At 40.6% G+C, this 18,118-nt stretch overlaps 1 protein-coding gene across 21 annotated transcripts in view; it reads right to left on the bottom strand.

Annotated features, from left to right (window-relative positions):
• LOC122541389 (ras/Rap GTPase-activating protein SynGAP-like) overlaps window positions 1-18,118 on the bottom strand; it is a 1,066,559-nt gene that overhangs the window by 149,854 nt on the left and 898,587 nt on the right. For 2 of the 21 annotated variants that reach the window (XM_087979377.1, XM_043678125.2), the window contains exon 19: window positions 14,490-14,660. The exons of 17 other annotated variants lie outside the window; for them this stretch is intronic. In XM_087979377.1, coding sequence (XP_087835503.1) covers window positions 14,490-14,660 — 171 coding nt within the window. Of the gene's footprint in view, window positions 1-14,489; window positions 14,661-18,118 lie in introns of those variants that run through there. 2 more of the 21 variants (XR_015753055.1, XR_015753056.1) reach the window with 2 other exon arrangements.

Below are 18,118 nucleotides of genomic sequence, written 5' to 3'. Positions count from 1 at the left end.
TAAAATTGGATGTGACTCGGAAAAGTTTACCAGATAAAGCTAGCATTTTTTAGAACTAACTAACTGATAGAGTATGTTACAGTATCGGGGAGCAATGGATACAGGAAGGTGTTAAGAGGAAAGCTGAGGATTTATCATTAGACCATGCGACCATAAGACTTCGGACAAGTAACTCATTCAGCCCTTCGAGTCTGCTCTGCCATTCAATGAAATCCTGGCTCACCTGATAATCCTGAATCCATTTTCCTGACTTTTCCCCAATAATCCTTGATTCCCTTACTGATTAAAAATCTGTCTTTTATAGCCTTGAATATACTCATCGAATCAACCTCACCAGCCATCTATGGTAAAAAAATTCTATAGATTCATTACGTTCTAAGAGAACAAATTTCTCCTCTGTCTTAACTGGGTGACCCCCCACACTCGGAGATTATGCCCTCTGGTCCTAGAAAGGGAAACAAACTTTCTGCATATACCCTGTAAAGTACCCTAAAAATCTTATATTTTCAATCAAATCACCTCATTCTTTTAAACAATGAATGCAGCCCCAACTTAATGAATCACTCCTTGTAAGACAGTTCCTCCATACCCAGATCAACCTGATCAAACCTTCCCTGGACTATCAATTATGCCAGTAAATCTTTCTTTAAATAAGGTGACCAAAGCTGTTCACTTTATCCCAGGTGTGGTCTAACTCATGCCTTGTGTAATTGAGTACAATACTTCCTTATTTTTATGCTCTATTCCCTTTGAGATAATGGCCAACATCCCATTTGCTTCCCCTATTCCCTGCTGAACTTGTATGATAGCTTTACACACAAGTACTCCCAAATCCACCTGTGCTGTAGTTTTCTGCAATCTTTCTCCATTTAAATAAGATTCAGCTCCTCTATTCTTCCTGCCAACATTCATAACTCTCATTTCCCATGTTATATTCTGCCTGCCCAGATTTTACCCACTCACTTAACCTGTCTATGTCCCTCTGTAGACCCTGCATTATCCTCACAACTTGCCTTCTTATCTATTTTTGTGTCATCCACAGACTTTGCTATAGTACACTTTCCTCATCCAAGTCACTAATATATATTGTAAATAATTGTAGCCTCAGTACTGATCCCTGCAGCTCTCCACTAGTTGTATGTTGCCATCCTGAAAATGCTTTCCTTATGTCAACTCTCTGTCTTCTATTAATTCTCCATTCATTTATCAGTTCCAATATACTACATCCAACACATTGGCTTTTATTTTATTAACCAGCCTAATGTGTGATAACTTATCAAATCCAATGTTAGGAAATCCAAATATATTATATTCACTGCTTCCCTATTATCTATCCCTGCTTGTTATCTGCTCAAAGAATTCATGTATATTTGTCAGGCATGATTTCCCCTTTATCGAACCATGCTTAATCATAACATGTATCTTCAAAATGTTCTGCTATACATCCTTTATAATACTCTAGCATGACTCTAACATTTTCCCAATAACAGATGTTAAGCAAACTAGCCTAAAGATGTGAATAAATAGCAGTCTTGCTAATGACATCCACATCCTATATCAGAATCAAGAAAAAAATGCACAGCAGACACAGAGGGCAATTTTAACTCCACGTCATTATTAGGAGAAATTTGTCAGGCTAAAAGTGGAATTCTGTTCAATCCCATGCAATTCAGCCACAATCTCAATAATCATCAATGAGAAGAGGTAAGAAATATAGTGAAATGATGCCTTGCAGTGCTAGCACTCCACTTGGAAATGAGCGTTTGCCTCAAATTGCACATGTTTGATAAGCTCTAATCCAGGGAAATAGCAATCAAGGAGACAGTGAGGACTGCAGATGCTGGAGATCAGAGCTGAAAATGTGTTGATGGAAAAGCGCAGCAGGTCAGGTAGCATCCAAGGAGCAGGAGAATTGACGTTTCGGGCATGAGCCCTTCTTCAGGATTCCTGAAGAAGGGCTCATGCCCAAAACGTCGATTCTCCTGCTCCTTGGATGCTACCTGACCTGCTGCGCTTTTCCAGCAACACATTTTCAGCAAATAGTAATCAAGGTTTTGATATGATAATGCCATTTATCACGTGACTCCTTTACCTTTAATATTATGTCCAACACTAGCAAACATTAAATACTTCTGGTTAATATTCTTTATCAATCTTATTAACAACAATACACTCAAGCTATATCACTGAAGTATTTATGAACAATTCCTGGTAAATGTATAACATAATTCTTCTGCATAACAGATTAATCAACAGTTTTGTTGATGTTTCACTCTGTGTTCACAATACTTATCTCTTCTCATGGATAGTTATTGAGGTGGGGTTAATGTTAACCTAAGTCACTGGACTAGAATCCCATGAAGTTGGATGGAATGCCAGTTCATCTTCCTCAATATTGTTCTCTATTGACATTAATGCAAAGTAAGATAGATTCACCAGAGTAATACTGTACTTAGATGATTAAACAGTGAGGACTGGTTGCATCAGTAGGATTGTTTGAGTACAGAAGATTGTGATAGACCTAATTGAAGTTTTGAAGAAAACCAATCATTCAGCTATAGATGACTCTCTGTGTGGAGTTTGCATATTCTTCCTGTGTCTGATTGGTTTTCCGCCAAGCGCTCTGGATTCCTCCCACAGTTCAAAGATGTGCTGCCTAGGTAGATTGGTTGTGCTAGATGGCTCCATAGTATCCAGAAATGTGCAGGTCAGGTTGATTGGCCATTGGAAAGGTGGGGTTATGGGGAGAGGGTGGGGGTTGGGGAGTGTCCCAGGCTATGTCTGGATAGGAGTCTCTTTGGGGGGGCGGGGGGGGGGCAGTCTCGATGGGCCAAATGGCCTCTTTCCCCACTATAGGGATTCTATGATTCCAGTGAATTCTTGAGGTAGTTAGAGAGGAACTATTGTCTCTGGTAAGGGAGTTCAGAAAATAAACACCTTATAATCAGAATCAAGTCATTCAAGGATATGTCAGGAAGCAGTTCATCAATGAGGTGCAGTGAAAATCTCGCTCCTCCAAATCTCTTGGGGGAAATCAACTTTGAAATTGAAATTGAGAGATTTTAGTTAGCTAAGGGCAATATGATTGATTATGGTGCAGAAAAAAATCTGAAAGGAGACTGAAGTGAGATGTTGTAAATGGTGGGATTTGGGTGGAAATGGATAGGAAGCCCTAATTCTAACAGCAGAGAGGTCAAAAACCAAAGCATAGCTTTAAAATAATCGGCAGAAGGATAACAGAGAAGTTGAGGAAACGAGTGTCACAGCAGAATTCATTATTGCATTTCAAAATTAGTTGGTTATGCACTCAAGACTAGATTCTCTACGGTGTGGAAACAGGCCCTTCGGCCCAACCAGTCCACACTGACCCATTTCCCTCTGACTAATGCACCTAACACTGTGGGCAATTTAGCATGGCCAATTCACCTGACCTGCATATCTTTGGACTGTGGGAGGAAACCAGGGAGAATGTGCAAACTCCACACACACAGTTGCCCAAAGCTGGAATCGAACCTAGCACCCTCATGTTATGAGGCAGAAGTGCTAACCACTGAGCCACTGTGCCGCCCCAAGTGCCATGCAATACAGGCTTTGGACCAAGACTGGGAAACTGAATTTTATTTGGCTGTCACAGATACAACAGGCTGAATTGCCTCCATACGTTTTGTAATATTGCTATATTTCAAAGCAGGTATCGAAAACAAACTTACACATTTGCCATTTTGAGGGATTAAATGGCTTTTCATCATAAATAAAATAATGCTGCATTATTAGTACGTGAGCTTCTGATTCACTCCTGATTCTTTATATGAAGGTATTAATGCTGCTTATAATGAAGCAGTTATCATTATAACCTGGGGGTTGGTCATCACAGTTAATTGGATGGCTGCTTTGTATACACAAAACAGTATGGGTACAAGTCCTGTCTCAGCCAAGGTCATCATGAAGGCCCTACCTTCTCAAGCTGTCCTGAGGCATGGTGATACTCATGTTACAACTCACCATGAGTTGGCTCTGTCTAATAAGACAACAGATTATGGTGCTTTTCACTTACCATTTATTGACTAATTTGAGTAAGTCACATTCTGATTTGATTTCATACAATCCTGGAACTTAATGGTATATATGCTAGCACTTTGAGGGATCACATTCCTTGAGTTTTCAGAAGAACAGAACTCTTTCAACCAGCAAATCACTTGCATTAAAGCCACAAGCCTGGTTACCATATAAAATTGGGTTATGTGGGCTATATTTCACTGCAAGACTAAATAGAATAATGTACAGTCACAACAACCTGCTTGACAAGGAATGGTTCACAGTCATTCAATTGTACAGCAAGAAGGTTATTCAGATCACGCGCCTCTTTGAAAGTGACGACCAATCAGTCCCAATTCCTTACCCTTTGCTTGTAGCCCTGTGAATTTATATTGTTTCAAGAATATAGTCAGTCATGCTTGAAAGGTACTCTTGAACCTGCTTTCACCAATCTTTGAAGTAATGCATTCCAGATCATAACAACTCTCTGCGGGAAAAACAAAATCTCCTCAGCTTCCTTCTGGTTATTTTGCTAATTACCTTAAATCTGTGTCCTCTGGTCGGTAATCTCCTGACAATATTTTACCGGTTTCTCCTAAGGTTCTGATAGGTCGGCCGGCAGCCTTACTGTAAACAGCTTTGGTCTTCTTACCTAAGGAAGGATATACTTGCCTTAGAGGGGGTGCAACAAAGGTTCACTAGATTGATTTCTGGGTCCTATGAAGGGTGGAACTATATTGTCTGGAGTTTAGAAGAATGAGCATTGATTGTAGTGAAATGTATAAAGTTCTTACAGGGATTGACAGAGCAGATGTTGAGACTAGAGAGTCCAGAACTATGGATTGAAATCTAAAAATAAGCTATTGGTTAATTAGGATTGAGATGAGAATAAATTTATTCACTCAGAGGGTTATGGATCTTTTCAGATTGGTTGGAGACTTCCAGGCATTATGTTCAAAATCAATAGGCTTTGGACTCTAATGAAATGAAAGGATATGGGGATCGGACAGGAAGGTGGAATATTCATAGAAGATCAACTATTTTGATCAGACTTAAGGGGCCAACCGGCCTACTGCTGATCCAATTTTCATGCTCTTACAACAGTTTCAGTTATTACATTGCTTTTTGTGGGATCATGTTGAACACTAAATGGCTGCTGTGTTTCAAAAAAGGCACATTTCAATGGTATTTATTTAACTAGAATGCAATTTGGGACACCTCACCATTGTAACAGGTGTTATAGAAATGCAAGTTCTTTCTTATATATTCCCTTATACAACTGGCATCACTGGATGGAGAGAGGCGGAGAAAGGGGATGAGAATGTCATGAATATCCTTGATGCTCCCTTCTTTCTAGTTAACACTTGCCAATAATCCACTTTAGATGAACATCATCTGAGATCATATGCAACCTTAGGCTTATCCAGAACTTTGCAGCCTATATCCTGACATGAGCCAAATTTGATTCATCACTCCTGTGTGCACTGATCTCCTGCCTTTTCCCAACTCTGTAACCTCCTCCAGTCCAACAACCTTCTATGATCTCTGAATGCCATCATGTTGTTTCCATTTGGTTCTGGAACTCCTCGAACCATTCTTTAAACTTTATCTAAAAGTTTGTTTAAACTTTAAGTCACCTCTTTTGAAAACTTCTTCATTGCTTTGTTCCCAATATTCGGTTAATTCAGCTGCTACAAAATGCCTTGGAACTTTTTACTACACCACCTAAACAATCACCATCTTCTTAGGCATCATCTTCTCAAGGGTAATTAGGAATGGACAACAAATACTGGCCTAGCCATTGATGTCCACAACACATTGAAGAATAAAAACAATTAAATGTATTATATAGATAATGTTTGTTGTTCACCAGGATTTGAGCGTAATGCTTTCCACCTTTTGGGTTTCAGGCAGACAGCACTGTAGAGACAGTGGACACCACTGACATCATAATCCTGTTTTTGAATTCACAAACATTGATGCTACATTTTTCAAGCAGAGCAGTCTCTGTGCTCGCTCCTCTCCTGTACACTGGAAAGATCACCAGGTCATTTCTTGAGTTTTTTTTGTGGCTTGATACTACATTGGACATGATACTGATCTATTCTTCCACTGGGTTGCAACATAAAAAAAAAGATAAATCGATTCAACACTTTTTATATTATGAATGCAGGTAACAACATGACTAAAAACTGATTATCTGCTTTTGCAATAATTGAGGGAAAGGTATTGACTGGGACAATGGGAATAGTTCTCCTGTTAAACTTCAAGATATTGCCATGGAATCTTTTACATCCACCTGGGCAGACACATGGAGCCTGAGTTGAACATCTGCTCTGAAAGACAGTTCGGCATTCCTCATTGCTGTCTGTATGTGCCATCATCTGAGGATAATATTTTGTTTCTGGCAATAATCTGTGCATTGAGCCTTTTTGGTGGGGAGCTTAGTGCTCTGCAGCTACCATAGGTTCTGGCTGACCACAAAGTTCTCCCATCCATGACCACCAAGCCTTGAGGTGGGATCTGAGTCCAGAGCTTTTAGCCTAGAGCAAGGGAAATAATCACTGACTTACAATACATTCTTATCCTCAATACTACACTCATTCATCTGAGGTTTTTGACATGCTCAAGCCTGGAGTGGGACTGAACTCAAGACTCTGTGACTTCAGAGATAAGTATGCTATGAACTGAGCTGCAGATGTGCTCAATGATAGCACTGTCATCTTGGAAACCTCAAGACCTCATCTCAGAGATTTGAGCAGAAATATAAGCAGTGCTGTATTGAAGGTTCAGTGTACTGTCAAAGGCGCTGTCTTTTGCATGTGACATTACATAAAAGTCTCTGCCAGTAATGGTGAAATATAATGGTAGTTTATTACAGAGGAAGTTTTTTTCATGTAACTGCATGGTATAGTTAATATCCCTCAGTTAATATTACATGTAGATCATTTAATGGTTGATGTTTATGAGATTTTACTATGCACAAATTGGCTGCCACATTACCCAACATTACAATAGTGCCTGTACTTCAAAAGTAATTGAGCTGCATGGATGTTCATTACATATCAGCCTGCAAGGTACCACATAGGTCTTTCTCTGGGAAAAAAATATGTGCATGGTAATGCCTAAAAACTTATGGGGATCGAGCACAGAAATTAAAAGTTGCACTGCAGCTAAATTTTAAATAAATATTGGATTTGAGAGTCACAAAGCTGTTGTGTAATTATTTGTCAACCTAGCGTCTGATTTGGAACAAAATGCATTGAAAAATAAAACTATGTTATTTGAATATGCATATTAGTGGTAAAATTAACTGAAGAAAATCTCCTCTACTTCCTTATTACTTTAATGGTTTTAGAGTTATGCTTTCATCATTAGGGCTAGTATTAACTCCAGAAGGTCCTTGTGTTTAACAGTGCATCTTAAATCTGTGAACAAAACTCAACCTTTTCTGTGCCACCGATGTTCATGAGTTTCACTTAGTTTAGAAATCCAACAACATAATTTCTTTGTTTTGCAAGTTTGGAAGGGCCATTGTTGATGCCATTGTCTGTAGGCATATGTGTTCTTGCATGTGGTGGACAGTGAGGAAGTAATGAAGACTCCAGATTAAGGGGCAGAAAATTAAAATTAGAGGTAGCCATTTGGGGTGTTGTCACAAAGCATTCTGGAAAGAAATCTGGAACTCGCTACCCCTCCCCCCCACCCAAAAAAAGATGCAGAGTCAATTGAATGTACCACTAAGGGCTATGGAACCAAACTGAATAAACTGAAACGATACATTGATCATTTGACATTAAACTGAATGGTGGAAAAAACATTTGATTTTATAAAAAGAAAATCAGGGATTGTAAGCATCACTGAATGGGCCAGCATTTGTAGCCCATCCCTAATTGCTCTTGAGAACGTAGTGGTAATTTGCCCTTCTTGAAGTGCATGTGGTGTACACCTAAAATGCTGTTAGAGAGGGAGTTCCAGAACTTCTAACTAGTGACTGTGAGGGAATGCTGTTTTTACACAATGTCAAAGAAGGAATGTGATGAATTCCCAACCAGGATGGACAGTGGCTTAGAGGAATTTGGTGGTTGCGTTCCCATGTATCTACTGCTCTTATCCTTCTAGATAGTGGTGGTCACAGGTTTGGAAGGTGCTATCTAAGGAGGTTTAAAGATTATTAAAGTCCATTTTGTGGATGGTACACACTGCTGTTACTGATCATCAGTTGTGGAGAGGGTAAATGTTTGTGGATGAAATGTCAATCAAATGGGCTACTGTGTCCGCAAGGTGTCAAGCTTCTTGCATGTTGTTGGAGATGCACCCATCCAGAAAGTTGGGAACATTTCATCACACTCCCATCTTGTGCTTCGTAGATGGTGGACAGGCTTTGAGAGTTAGGAGGTGAGTTACTCATTACCTATGACCTGCTCAAGTCAAAACATCTATGTGGCTCACCCAATCAGTATCTGGTGACCACCATATTGATAAGTGACAGAACCATGATGGTAATGCTATTGGATGCCAAGAGACAATGGTTAGACTCTTTCTTGTGGGGTGATAATCATTGCCTGGAACTTACATGGTGAAAATATTCTGATCAATTTGTCAGTCCAAGCCTGGATATTGTCCAAGTCTCGCTGTATTTGGACATGTACCATTTCACTGATGAGTGACAAATGACAGTGATCCTTGTGCAAACATCTATGAAATTGCCCATTTTTGACCTTAGGATTAGGAAGGTCATTGATGAGATAACTGTAGATAGTTGGGCCTAGATCACTAGAACCTGAAGAATTCCTGTAGACATATACTGGAGCTGAAATGACTGATGTCCAACAACTACACCATCTTTCTTTGTGCCAGGTGTGACACTAGCCAACAGTTTTTCCTGATTCCCATCAACTTCAGTTTTAAGACCATAAGACATAGGAACGGAAGTAAGGCCATTCGGCCCATCGAGTCCACTCCGCCATTCAATCGTGGCTGATGGGCATTTCAACTCCACTTACCCGCATTCTCCCCGTAGCCCTTAATTCCTTGTGACATCAAGAATTTATCAATTTCTGCCTTGAAGACATTTAGCGTCCCAGCCTCCACTGCACTCTGCGGCAATGAATTCCACAGGCCCACCACTCTCTGGCTGAAGAAATGTTTCTGCGTTTCTGTTCTGAATTTACCCCCTCTAATGCTCAGGCTGTGTCCATGGGTCCTAGTCTCCTCGGCTAACGGAAACAATTTCCTAGCGTCCACCCTCTCCAAGCCATGTATTATCTTGTAAGTTTCAATTAGATCTCCCCTTAATCTTCTAAACTCCAATGAATACAATCCCAGGATCCTCAGCCATTCCTCATATGTTAGACCTACCATTCCAGGGATCATCCGTGTGAATCTCCGCTGGACACGCTCCTGTGTCAGTATGTCCTTCCTGAGGTGTGGGGACCAAACTTGGCTTCTTGATACCACACTTAGTCAAACGTAGCCTTAATGTAGTGAGTCACTCTCACCTCATCCTTAGAATTTGGCTATTTTCTCCATGTTTGAACTGAGGTTGTTAATGGGGTCAGGAGCTGAGTGACCTTTGCGGAATCCAAACCGACCATCTGTGAGCAGGTTATTATTAAGCAAGCGTTGCTTTATAACACTGTTGATAATCCCTTTCATCACTTTACTGATAATCAGGAGAAAACTGGTAATTGGCCATGTTGGATTTGTCCTATTTATTATGTACAGGACCTCCCTGGGGCAAATTTCCACATCAGGTGGTTGCCAGTATTGCAGTTGTCCTGGAACAGCTTTTCCAGGGGTGCAGCAAATTTTGGAGTAGACTCCTTAATATTTACCTGGGTTACTATCAGGGCCATTAGCCTTTGCAGTATCCAGGCCTTCAGATGTTTGTTGATGTCACAAATTTGATGAATCAAATTGGCTGAATACTGACATCTGTGAAGCTGGCCTCTCTGAAGCAAGCTGAAATGACTCATCCACTTAGAACTTCTGGCTGAAGATAGCTGCAAATAATTTGGCAATCCCCCATCACTGAGGACAGGGATCTTTAAGAAGGTTCCTCCTCTTCCATTGAGTTGTTTAATTTTCCACCACCACAGAACTACAGAGCTTACATCTGATCCATTGATGGTTGAATTGTCCAACTCCTAATGGCCTACTTATTTCTATAATTATGTCCAATCAAAAATTATTAGGGTGATATATTTGATATTTGTTAATAATTGGGAACACGATTTTGTGGTTAGCCTAAGCAAAGCCAATAATCTGTGAAAAAGCCAGCCCCACTCTATGGTGGAGGTCATTTTGTTTTCTACTGGATGAAACTTCTGCTGCGCCTTGATCTGCCTACACGAATTTGAGGTACTCCTTCAATGTGGTGGATGAGTGTGCCAATCAGGTATGCTGCTTGGTCCTGAATGGTATCAAGCTTCTTGACTGCTGTTGGAACTGCATACATTCAGGCAAGTGAAGAGCATTCCATCAAAATCCTGAATCATGCCTTGTAGCTGGTGGACAAACCTTCGGGTTAACTTGGGTGCACTGCTGGCTCAATTAAGTAGACATCAGAGGGTTGAGATTAGCCTCAGTGCCTAAGGAAGGGACCTGATATTTAACAGTCCCCTGTATGACCAGGATCTGATTGGGACTCTACTGCCACTTGATCATCAAAGGCCTGATCATGAGGAATGGGCACTTGGGTGAGGCTGAGGGAGGCATATCTCTCTCTGTAGCAAAGATTCAGTGCTACCAGGAAGACAGGAAAATAACATGGCAAACTGAAAAGAAGGCTGAAGAAAATGAAGCAGAGGGATGAACATCTCATTTTCTAATAAGGGAGAACTCAAAATACTGAGTGGCCAGGACTGATGTCAGCCAGTAACATGAGAAAAAAAAACCTTGTAAATTTTTTAACTGTACCACCAATCATCATTTGATTGAAGGGCAGAAGATAAAACCAGTTATGCTAATTACTGGTTAATTTGGAGCTTAACACTTTGGATTACCTAGTGTGGAAACAGGCCCTTCGGCCCAACCAGTCCACCGACCCTCTGAAGAGTAACCCACCCAGACCCATTTCCTTCTGACTAATGCACCTAGCACTAAGGACAATTTAGCATGGCCAATTCACCTGATCTGCACATCTTTGGACTGTGGGAGGAAACTGGAGCACCCAGAAGAAACCCATGCAGACACAGGGAGAATGTGCAAACTCCATACAGACTCCCAAGGCTGGAATTGAACCTAAGACCCTGGTGTTGTGAAGCAGCAGTTCTAACCACTGAGCCACCTTGCTGCCCTTTCACATTCTTTTCTCAGAATCAGAATGTTGACAATACATATTCCACTCAAGGGATTTGAGTTTAAAAAAAAACTTGACATTCACATGGGATTAAGAAGTACTGTCAGAGGTGCTGCTTTTCAGATGAAAAATTAAACTGGGGTCTCACCTTATTGCTTCAGATTGATGCAAATAATCCACCGCACAACCTATAGACAAGCAGAGATGTTCATCCTCCTCTCCTGGCTAATATTTATACTTGGATCAATGAACAGGCTATCCTACACTGCTCTCTGTTGGAGCTTGCTATATACAAATTGCTTGTTGCATTTTCGACAACAGCTACTTCATTGTATAAAGCACTTTGTAATTAAAAAAAGCATTTTGAATCATGAAAAGTGACATCAGAAAATACAAATCTTTCTTTCCTCAAACTAATGATCAGTATCATCCCCATCACGTGATTTTCAGCACTGCTTGCTCCCTTGATCTTGACCACACCTCTGATTCTTTGCACCACTAACACCCAAACCTCAAATTTTCTACACCATTGACAAACTTTGAAGGATTCAGAAATTGTGGTTTCATTTTGAACAAATGCAGATAGTTTAGTATTGTCTGCTATGATTCTACATACTCTGAAGGCTCACCCAGGACCTTTGCTTTGTTGTTCTGTAACTGGTAAGTACTTGCTGGAATTTACTAGCTGGCCAGCTTTGATATTTAAAGTCTGGCAGACCAGTAGATTCGGGGCTTTGTATCTAAAAGACAAATGGATTTTGGGCCTTTGCGTAGAGGTGAAAATCAAGAGTCAAGGCTTTGCAAGCTGACCAGCATGAGATGGTGTTTTGGGGCCAAGGCACCATCAGCAGTAGGACATCCAGTCCAAGAGACTAAATTGTGATGGTGGTGCAGGGCTAAGATCCTTTGGGTGTGAGAACCTATGAGCAATTAAGGCTTCTATTTTGACACGAGGTGGAACTGGCTTCAAATCTGAGACTGTCATCCTCAGGGACTTTTGGTGGAGATTCTAGTTGGGAAGACTTGTGCTTCAAATCTAAAACCAACTTTTACAAATTGAACTTTTATTTGCAGATACCGGCATAAGTTGTATTATCAGGAGTTGCAATTCTACACTGACACCAGTGGGAGTTTGACCTTTAGTTTTCCAAATCTTTGGAGATTTAATTTCCCTGAGACCAACAGAAATTGGGATCCCATTGTGACACTAACAAAACCATGGGATTCTTTAGTTTGAAGCCAGCAGTGGTTTGGTTCTAGTTTGAGGGACTACCAGGATTGCCCTTGTACTTTAGAAATCAGATGGAATTCAAGTTTCCTCGTTTGCGATCAGCATAAGTTGGGACCACATACAACCATGAGTTGGGAGCACAAGTAGGTTATTTGGCACCTTGAATCTGTTCCAGCATTCAATAAGATCATGGCTGATCTGTTTGTGTTTCAAATTCTGCATTTCCATTTACTTCTGATAACCTTTGATTCTGTTGAACAAGAATTCTAGTTTAATAGCAGAAGTTGAGATTATTGTGCTTGAGTACTAATGGACTCCTTAGTTTAGGATGAACAAACATTGGCTTGGGGAATCCAGATGGATTTGGGATTTCCACAGCAGAGATGAATGGACTCCTCTGTTTGAGATCAGTGAAAGTTCAGCTTTTAGTTTATATTATCAGCAGGAGTTAGGCTTCCAGTTTAAAATCAGGAATTGGACTGTCAGCATTTACTTTCAGGAACATCTCAAAATGTAAGATCTGTGAGTCTACTGTTCACAGGGAGGAAACATGGATAGGTTAAGAAACCAAACAGAAGCTAGATTGTCAATGAAATTGTGTGAAAAATATATTTACTAGAACAAAGTTGTCAGCCAAGACTCCTCCATCAACTGTTTTACTGAAGACTGGAAATTTTAACATCTAAAAGCTGATGTTAGCCATAGCTTAGTAGCACTCCTCTGATTTAGAAGGTTATGGGTTCAAGTCCCAATCCAAAGATTTGCGCTCATAATCCAGCCTGACTTTCCCAGTGCAATACTGAGTTTTGTTCTGTCAGGAGTGTTGCCTTTAATGTGATATTTAACCAAGGTAATATCTGCTCTTTCATGGCATATAAATGATCTCACAGCAATATGTTGAATCACAACAAGTTAGAGATCCAAATATCTTCATAATATTAAACAATAACTGCAAAACAGATTGGTTGGTCATTATCACATGACTATTGGGAGCTTGCTGTACACAAACTGGTTGTTGTATTTTGTACATTACAGCAGGATGACATTGCAAAAGCTGAAAAGTGCTGTGAGATGTCAAGTGGTTATGAAAGGCACTGTATAAATTTTTTTAAGAAAAGCGAAATAAAGGAATTTAAAATTAATCAGTTATGCACAAGTGTAATTGAATCCCACTGTATAATCTCAATCCATCAAGCGAGGTCCGATTTGTTCCATTACGACAGAAATTTGAGGTACATGTGAATTTCACAAGGCAGATTACTTCATGCCCCCATAGGCATGAAAATAATTGACACAAATGCCTTGGGTGGGAAGAGTGTGATTGGGGGAGATGGCAATGACAGCACACACTCCCTTTCCGGTAAACCGGACCAAAACTTCAAAATTTGTAATGACTTCTTGCTATCTGATGTTCACTACAGTACATGTTAGCCAGGAAAGAAATTAACAGCCCTATCAATGAAGGTTTCAGACGAACCTAATCTCCAGGTAACCATGGAGATGTGTGTGCACTGTACATTGTTATATTTATTTATATATTATATATAATATCTGAAATGTTTTTCTTGTCTTTCTCATACAATAGGCCATTTAAACATGGCACAGGTAGAAAAGTGCAATGAAAAATATACCACTTTTAAGTGCATCAAGACCTGGGCATTATCCACAGCCAGGGGACTTGGGAGTGTTCGTGCGTGAATGATGAGAGGGTATAAAATAATTGTTAATAGTTATAATTGGTTTCCACTCCACTTTTGCCAGTTCTATCCCACCACAGGCTTGCACTTTATGGGGAGAAGTAAGGGCAGGGAGAGGTGAAAGAGAGAGATGAAAGGAAAGCATGATGAGCAGGGAAGATGATTTGCATCTGACCTGGCTTCCTTCCCACCCACCCACCCCACCGCCTCCTTTCCCCTTGCGTCAGTGGCCACTGGCGTTACGGAATTCGCCATTTTCGGTGATCTGCAGGCGGGGGGGAGGGTGCGATGATGTCACGCCGTTCAGCTGGGTTTCACTGCACCGATCTTTCATGTGAGTCAGGGTGCTCATCAGTCGGGAATTGGTGGCCCCCATCGTCGAGAGCTGCCTTTCCTAAACAAAACAAAACATATATAAAAAGGGAAGAAATCCACATTAAAGCCACAGCATCCATATCCAAGGAGGGCAAACCCCTCAGTATCCTGGAACAGCCAAGCCAAGCCATCAAAATAATTTGCGGGGTAAACCAATTTACAACTGTGGGCAGTGGGGCATGAAAGAATATGAATATATACCAACATAGTGACAATCTTAATGAGGCTATATGAATTGTCCAATTGCATAAAGTAAAAAGATACTAAATGTCTAATTTGTGCAATGGAAGATTAGAGATTGGTATCTTCAAATCAAGGGCAATATAACACATTGACCATGGGCCCTAGGGACTTCCTGTCAATCACATCACAAAACGATTGCTTAAAGGGCGGACTGAATCCCATTTGACAATGGCAGGGTTTTGCAATGCAGCTTGCACATCAGCAATGAACCAGAATTATGAAATAATGTTTTGAGGCCAAGTGACTGGCCATGCTGAGCTGGAGGTGGAAGTGAGCAGTGGGGAGAAGGCAAAGTCAAAATAAGAGAAAAATAAAGATGCCTTCTTTGTTGCACGTAGGGATACAGCCTGAGTCAGCAGGTCTCTGTCACCATGACAATGGTTGACACTTTGCATTACAAAAGGCTATAAATGGGTGGTAATTCTTCAAATAGAAAAATAATATGAAAAAAGATGAGCCTCATTGGAGTTACACTTCAATAGCCTCCAAACAGAATGAGAAAATGGGCTTGTACTTGGATGATTCCAGGTGTGAGGACATTTCAAAGCATCGAGAATCAAATCTACCAGCAATCTACAACATCTCCGCACTCACATTCCAGTGCAGTATGCTCCTCTGTTGTGGCCTAGGCTTCGGGACCATTGTTATTAATTAATGCCTAAAATTGTCATGGTGCCAGCCAGGGCCCAATTTGGTGCATGTTTAGTTTTCCTGTGTTTTATCCATTACAAAGCACTCTCCCTCCTCCCCCAGCACAGCACACCATGCAACATCATGAGAGAGACAACTTGAAATGAACACAGGTGCAAACTGCTTACTCCACTCCTTACATCATCATGCAGTTACATGGAAGGTTGTGCTTTACAACTGATTGGTGTAGCCTTAATCGTGAGACCGCTGTCTCCACTCTTCCTGATAAAAGCTCTAGATCTTGCACTTAATATTAAGGCATCAGTAGTTGACACACTGATTGGGTGTCTCTGCACTATTATGGGTTGCCTTATGGAGGGACATGGTAATCTAAAACATGGACAAAGCTCCATTTTTTTTCATATCTTAGAACCTGGCATAAAAACTTATGCTAGTCTGTGTTTCAAAATCTGGAAAAACCGTGTGCTTGTTATCATCGAGTGGCTCTCACCACACTGAATGCCCCACTTACTGTGCAACATGACTCCCAATTAAGAGGGAAGAGCAAAATTGGTTGCTCTCCTCTGCCAAGATCACACTAAGATCCATTCTTAGAGGATGCTCCACTCTCACAATTACTCCGAACCCTCCCAACCATGTTCTTAACCACTTAGACTTCACTCAGCACCACCAACCTGTCCCCTCCACTTAGCCATCTCAGAATGACAGTCAAAACTGTGCAAGATAGAACTTGGCTTTACAGGTTTATCTCTTTGCTATTGCATCCTGTGCCCTCATGACAACAATTGTGTCCCGCCTGTGACTGAGTAAATTTAGATTATGACACCTCGTGAATGTTCCCTTTATCTCTGAGAATGAAAGGGCTAATGTTGGTTTTACACCTTGCCCAATGTCATATTGGGTGGTGAGGAGGATAGAAACAGATGTTCTGCTTGAAACTGTGTGACTGCTGTCCACAACACCAGATTGAAATTTAGCTCTGAAGTGCCTTCAATCCTTGGCAGGATACCCCTAGATTTGGAATCTCTTAGGCACCGTAGCTTGGACCACAAACAAATGAGAAGAAACAGCACAGAGAATGAAAGGCTTCAACTTGTGACAGAATGGAGGTCATGCAAACATTACAGGTGAGTAACGCACGTTTAAACAAGAAAGCAAACATAAAACTCCTTTATGGTTTCAAGTTCTTATAGTCCATTTTTCACCTCTTAGTCTCCCTGTATCAGTTTGGCTCTTTGAATGTACAAAGCTGAGGACTAAAGTGCACTGAAAATTGAATTGAAGAGTCTTGGGTCCACATGTCAACAAGTCACGTTTCCACCTGTGGTCAGCTCAATGGTGATGCTTGGGAAGTGGATGACTAGTTGACTTCCCCTGCACTTCCTTGGTCAAGTCCCTGAGATGAATGTTCAAAGTACAAATCCTTCCAATCCTATAATGCTACTTGGTTTAAAGCTTTAACATTGTCTCAATGGTTTAAGTAGGAAATGGTGATGGACGGGATGACTGTTGATTGTACTTATAGTGGTCTCAAACCCTGTCTGGAGATCTTATGAAGCAGTTTGACAGGGCAGACACTAAGAGGATGATTCCACTGCTTGGACAGTCTAGACCATGATGGGGTGGGATTGCAGGGTCACAGGATAAGGGACCATGACTTTATAATAGGATGAAGACAATTTTTTTCCCCTCGGGGGTCATGAATCCTTCGAATTTTCTACCTGATTATCTTGTTGATGGTTCATCATTTAATACATTTAAAACTGAGATAGTCAGATATTTGGTCTCTCAGGCCAATCATGGAATATAGAAAGGTGTTAGCAAAGTGGTGTTGAGGCTGAAAATTAGCTATGACTGGTCCGAATGGTGGAACAGGTTTCAGTAGGCTGTTCCTATCTTTTTGTTCATATCGTGTGTTGGACTTTAGTTAGGTTTTGATTGTTGAATGAGCAAAACATTAATGTTTTATGATAAAATTTGCCTGTTCTCAGTCCTTTGTGTGTGCTGTGTTTATCATCATATACATATGTGTATGTGTCTGTAACTACATATACTTGTGCAGGTATCTACACCTATGTAGACCTACAACTGTGAGAATATATCTATAACAGTTTCTGTATCTGGATAAGAGATCAATCCAATTGCAGAAAAACATTCTTAAGCTCCAGTGACCATTTTAAGACTTCCAAACCCTGGGCTGTTTTGCTACCTTGGTGATAGAGGAGTCCTGCTGCTGAGAGGCACTGGCAGAACCAGGCTACACAGTGTGTTACAGCCTACCAAATAAGCACTTGTTCAGTTTTACTGCAGAAACCTGCAAAGTATATTCAACAGTACTGATGAGCCAAAACCAGTACAGGAATACCAGAGATGAGAAAATGGAAGCAACAGCAGCCTTTTAAACATATTTTGTAAGTGATGTCCAGTGATAAATATATTTCTAAATTAAAGGAGTACAATTAAAACGATTAACTCTCCAGATAGCACTTCTGACAATGATTCACATTATACATTCAATGACACCTGATATTATGACAGCAAAGCCCTTGCTTAAGGGATATCCTCAGATTTTAATGCAAGGTA

Source organism: Chiloscyllium plagiosum, unplaced genomic scaffold (assembly GCF_037043375.1).
Source record: "Chiloscyllium plagiosum isolate Xiang-an unplaced genomic scaffold, Cpla_swu_hap1 HiC_scaffold_35, whole genome shotgun sequence".
Classification (NCBI taxonomy): Eukaryota; Metazoa; Chordata; class Chondrichthyes; order Orectolobiformes; family Hemiscylliidae; genus Chiloscyllium; species Chiloscyllium plagiosum.
This window is presented reverse-complemented; position numbering and strand designations above follow the sequence as displayed.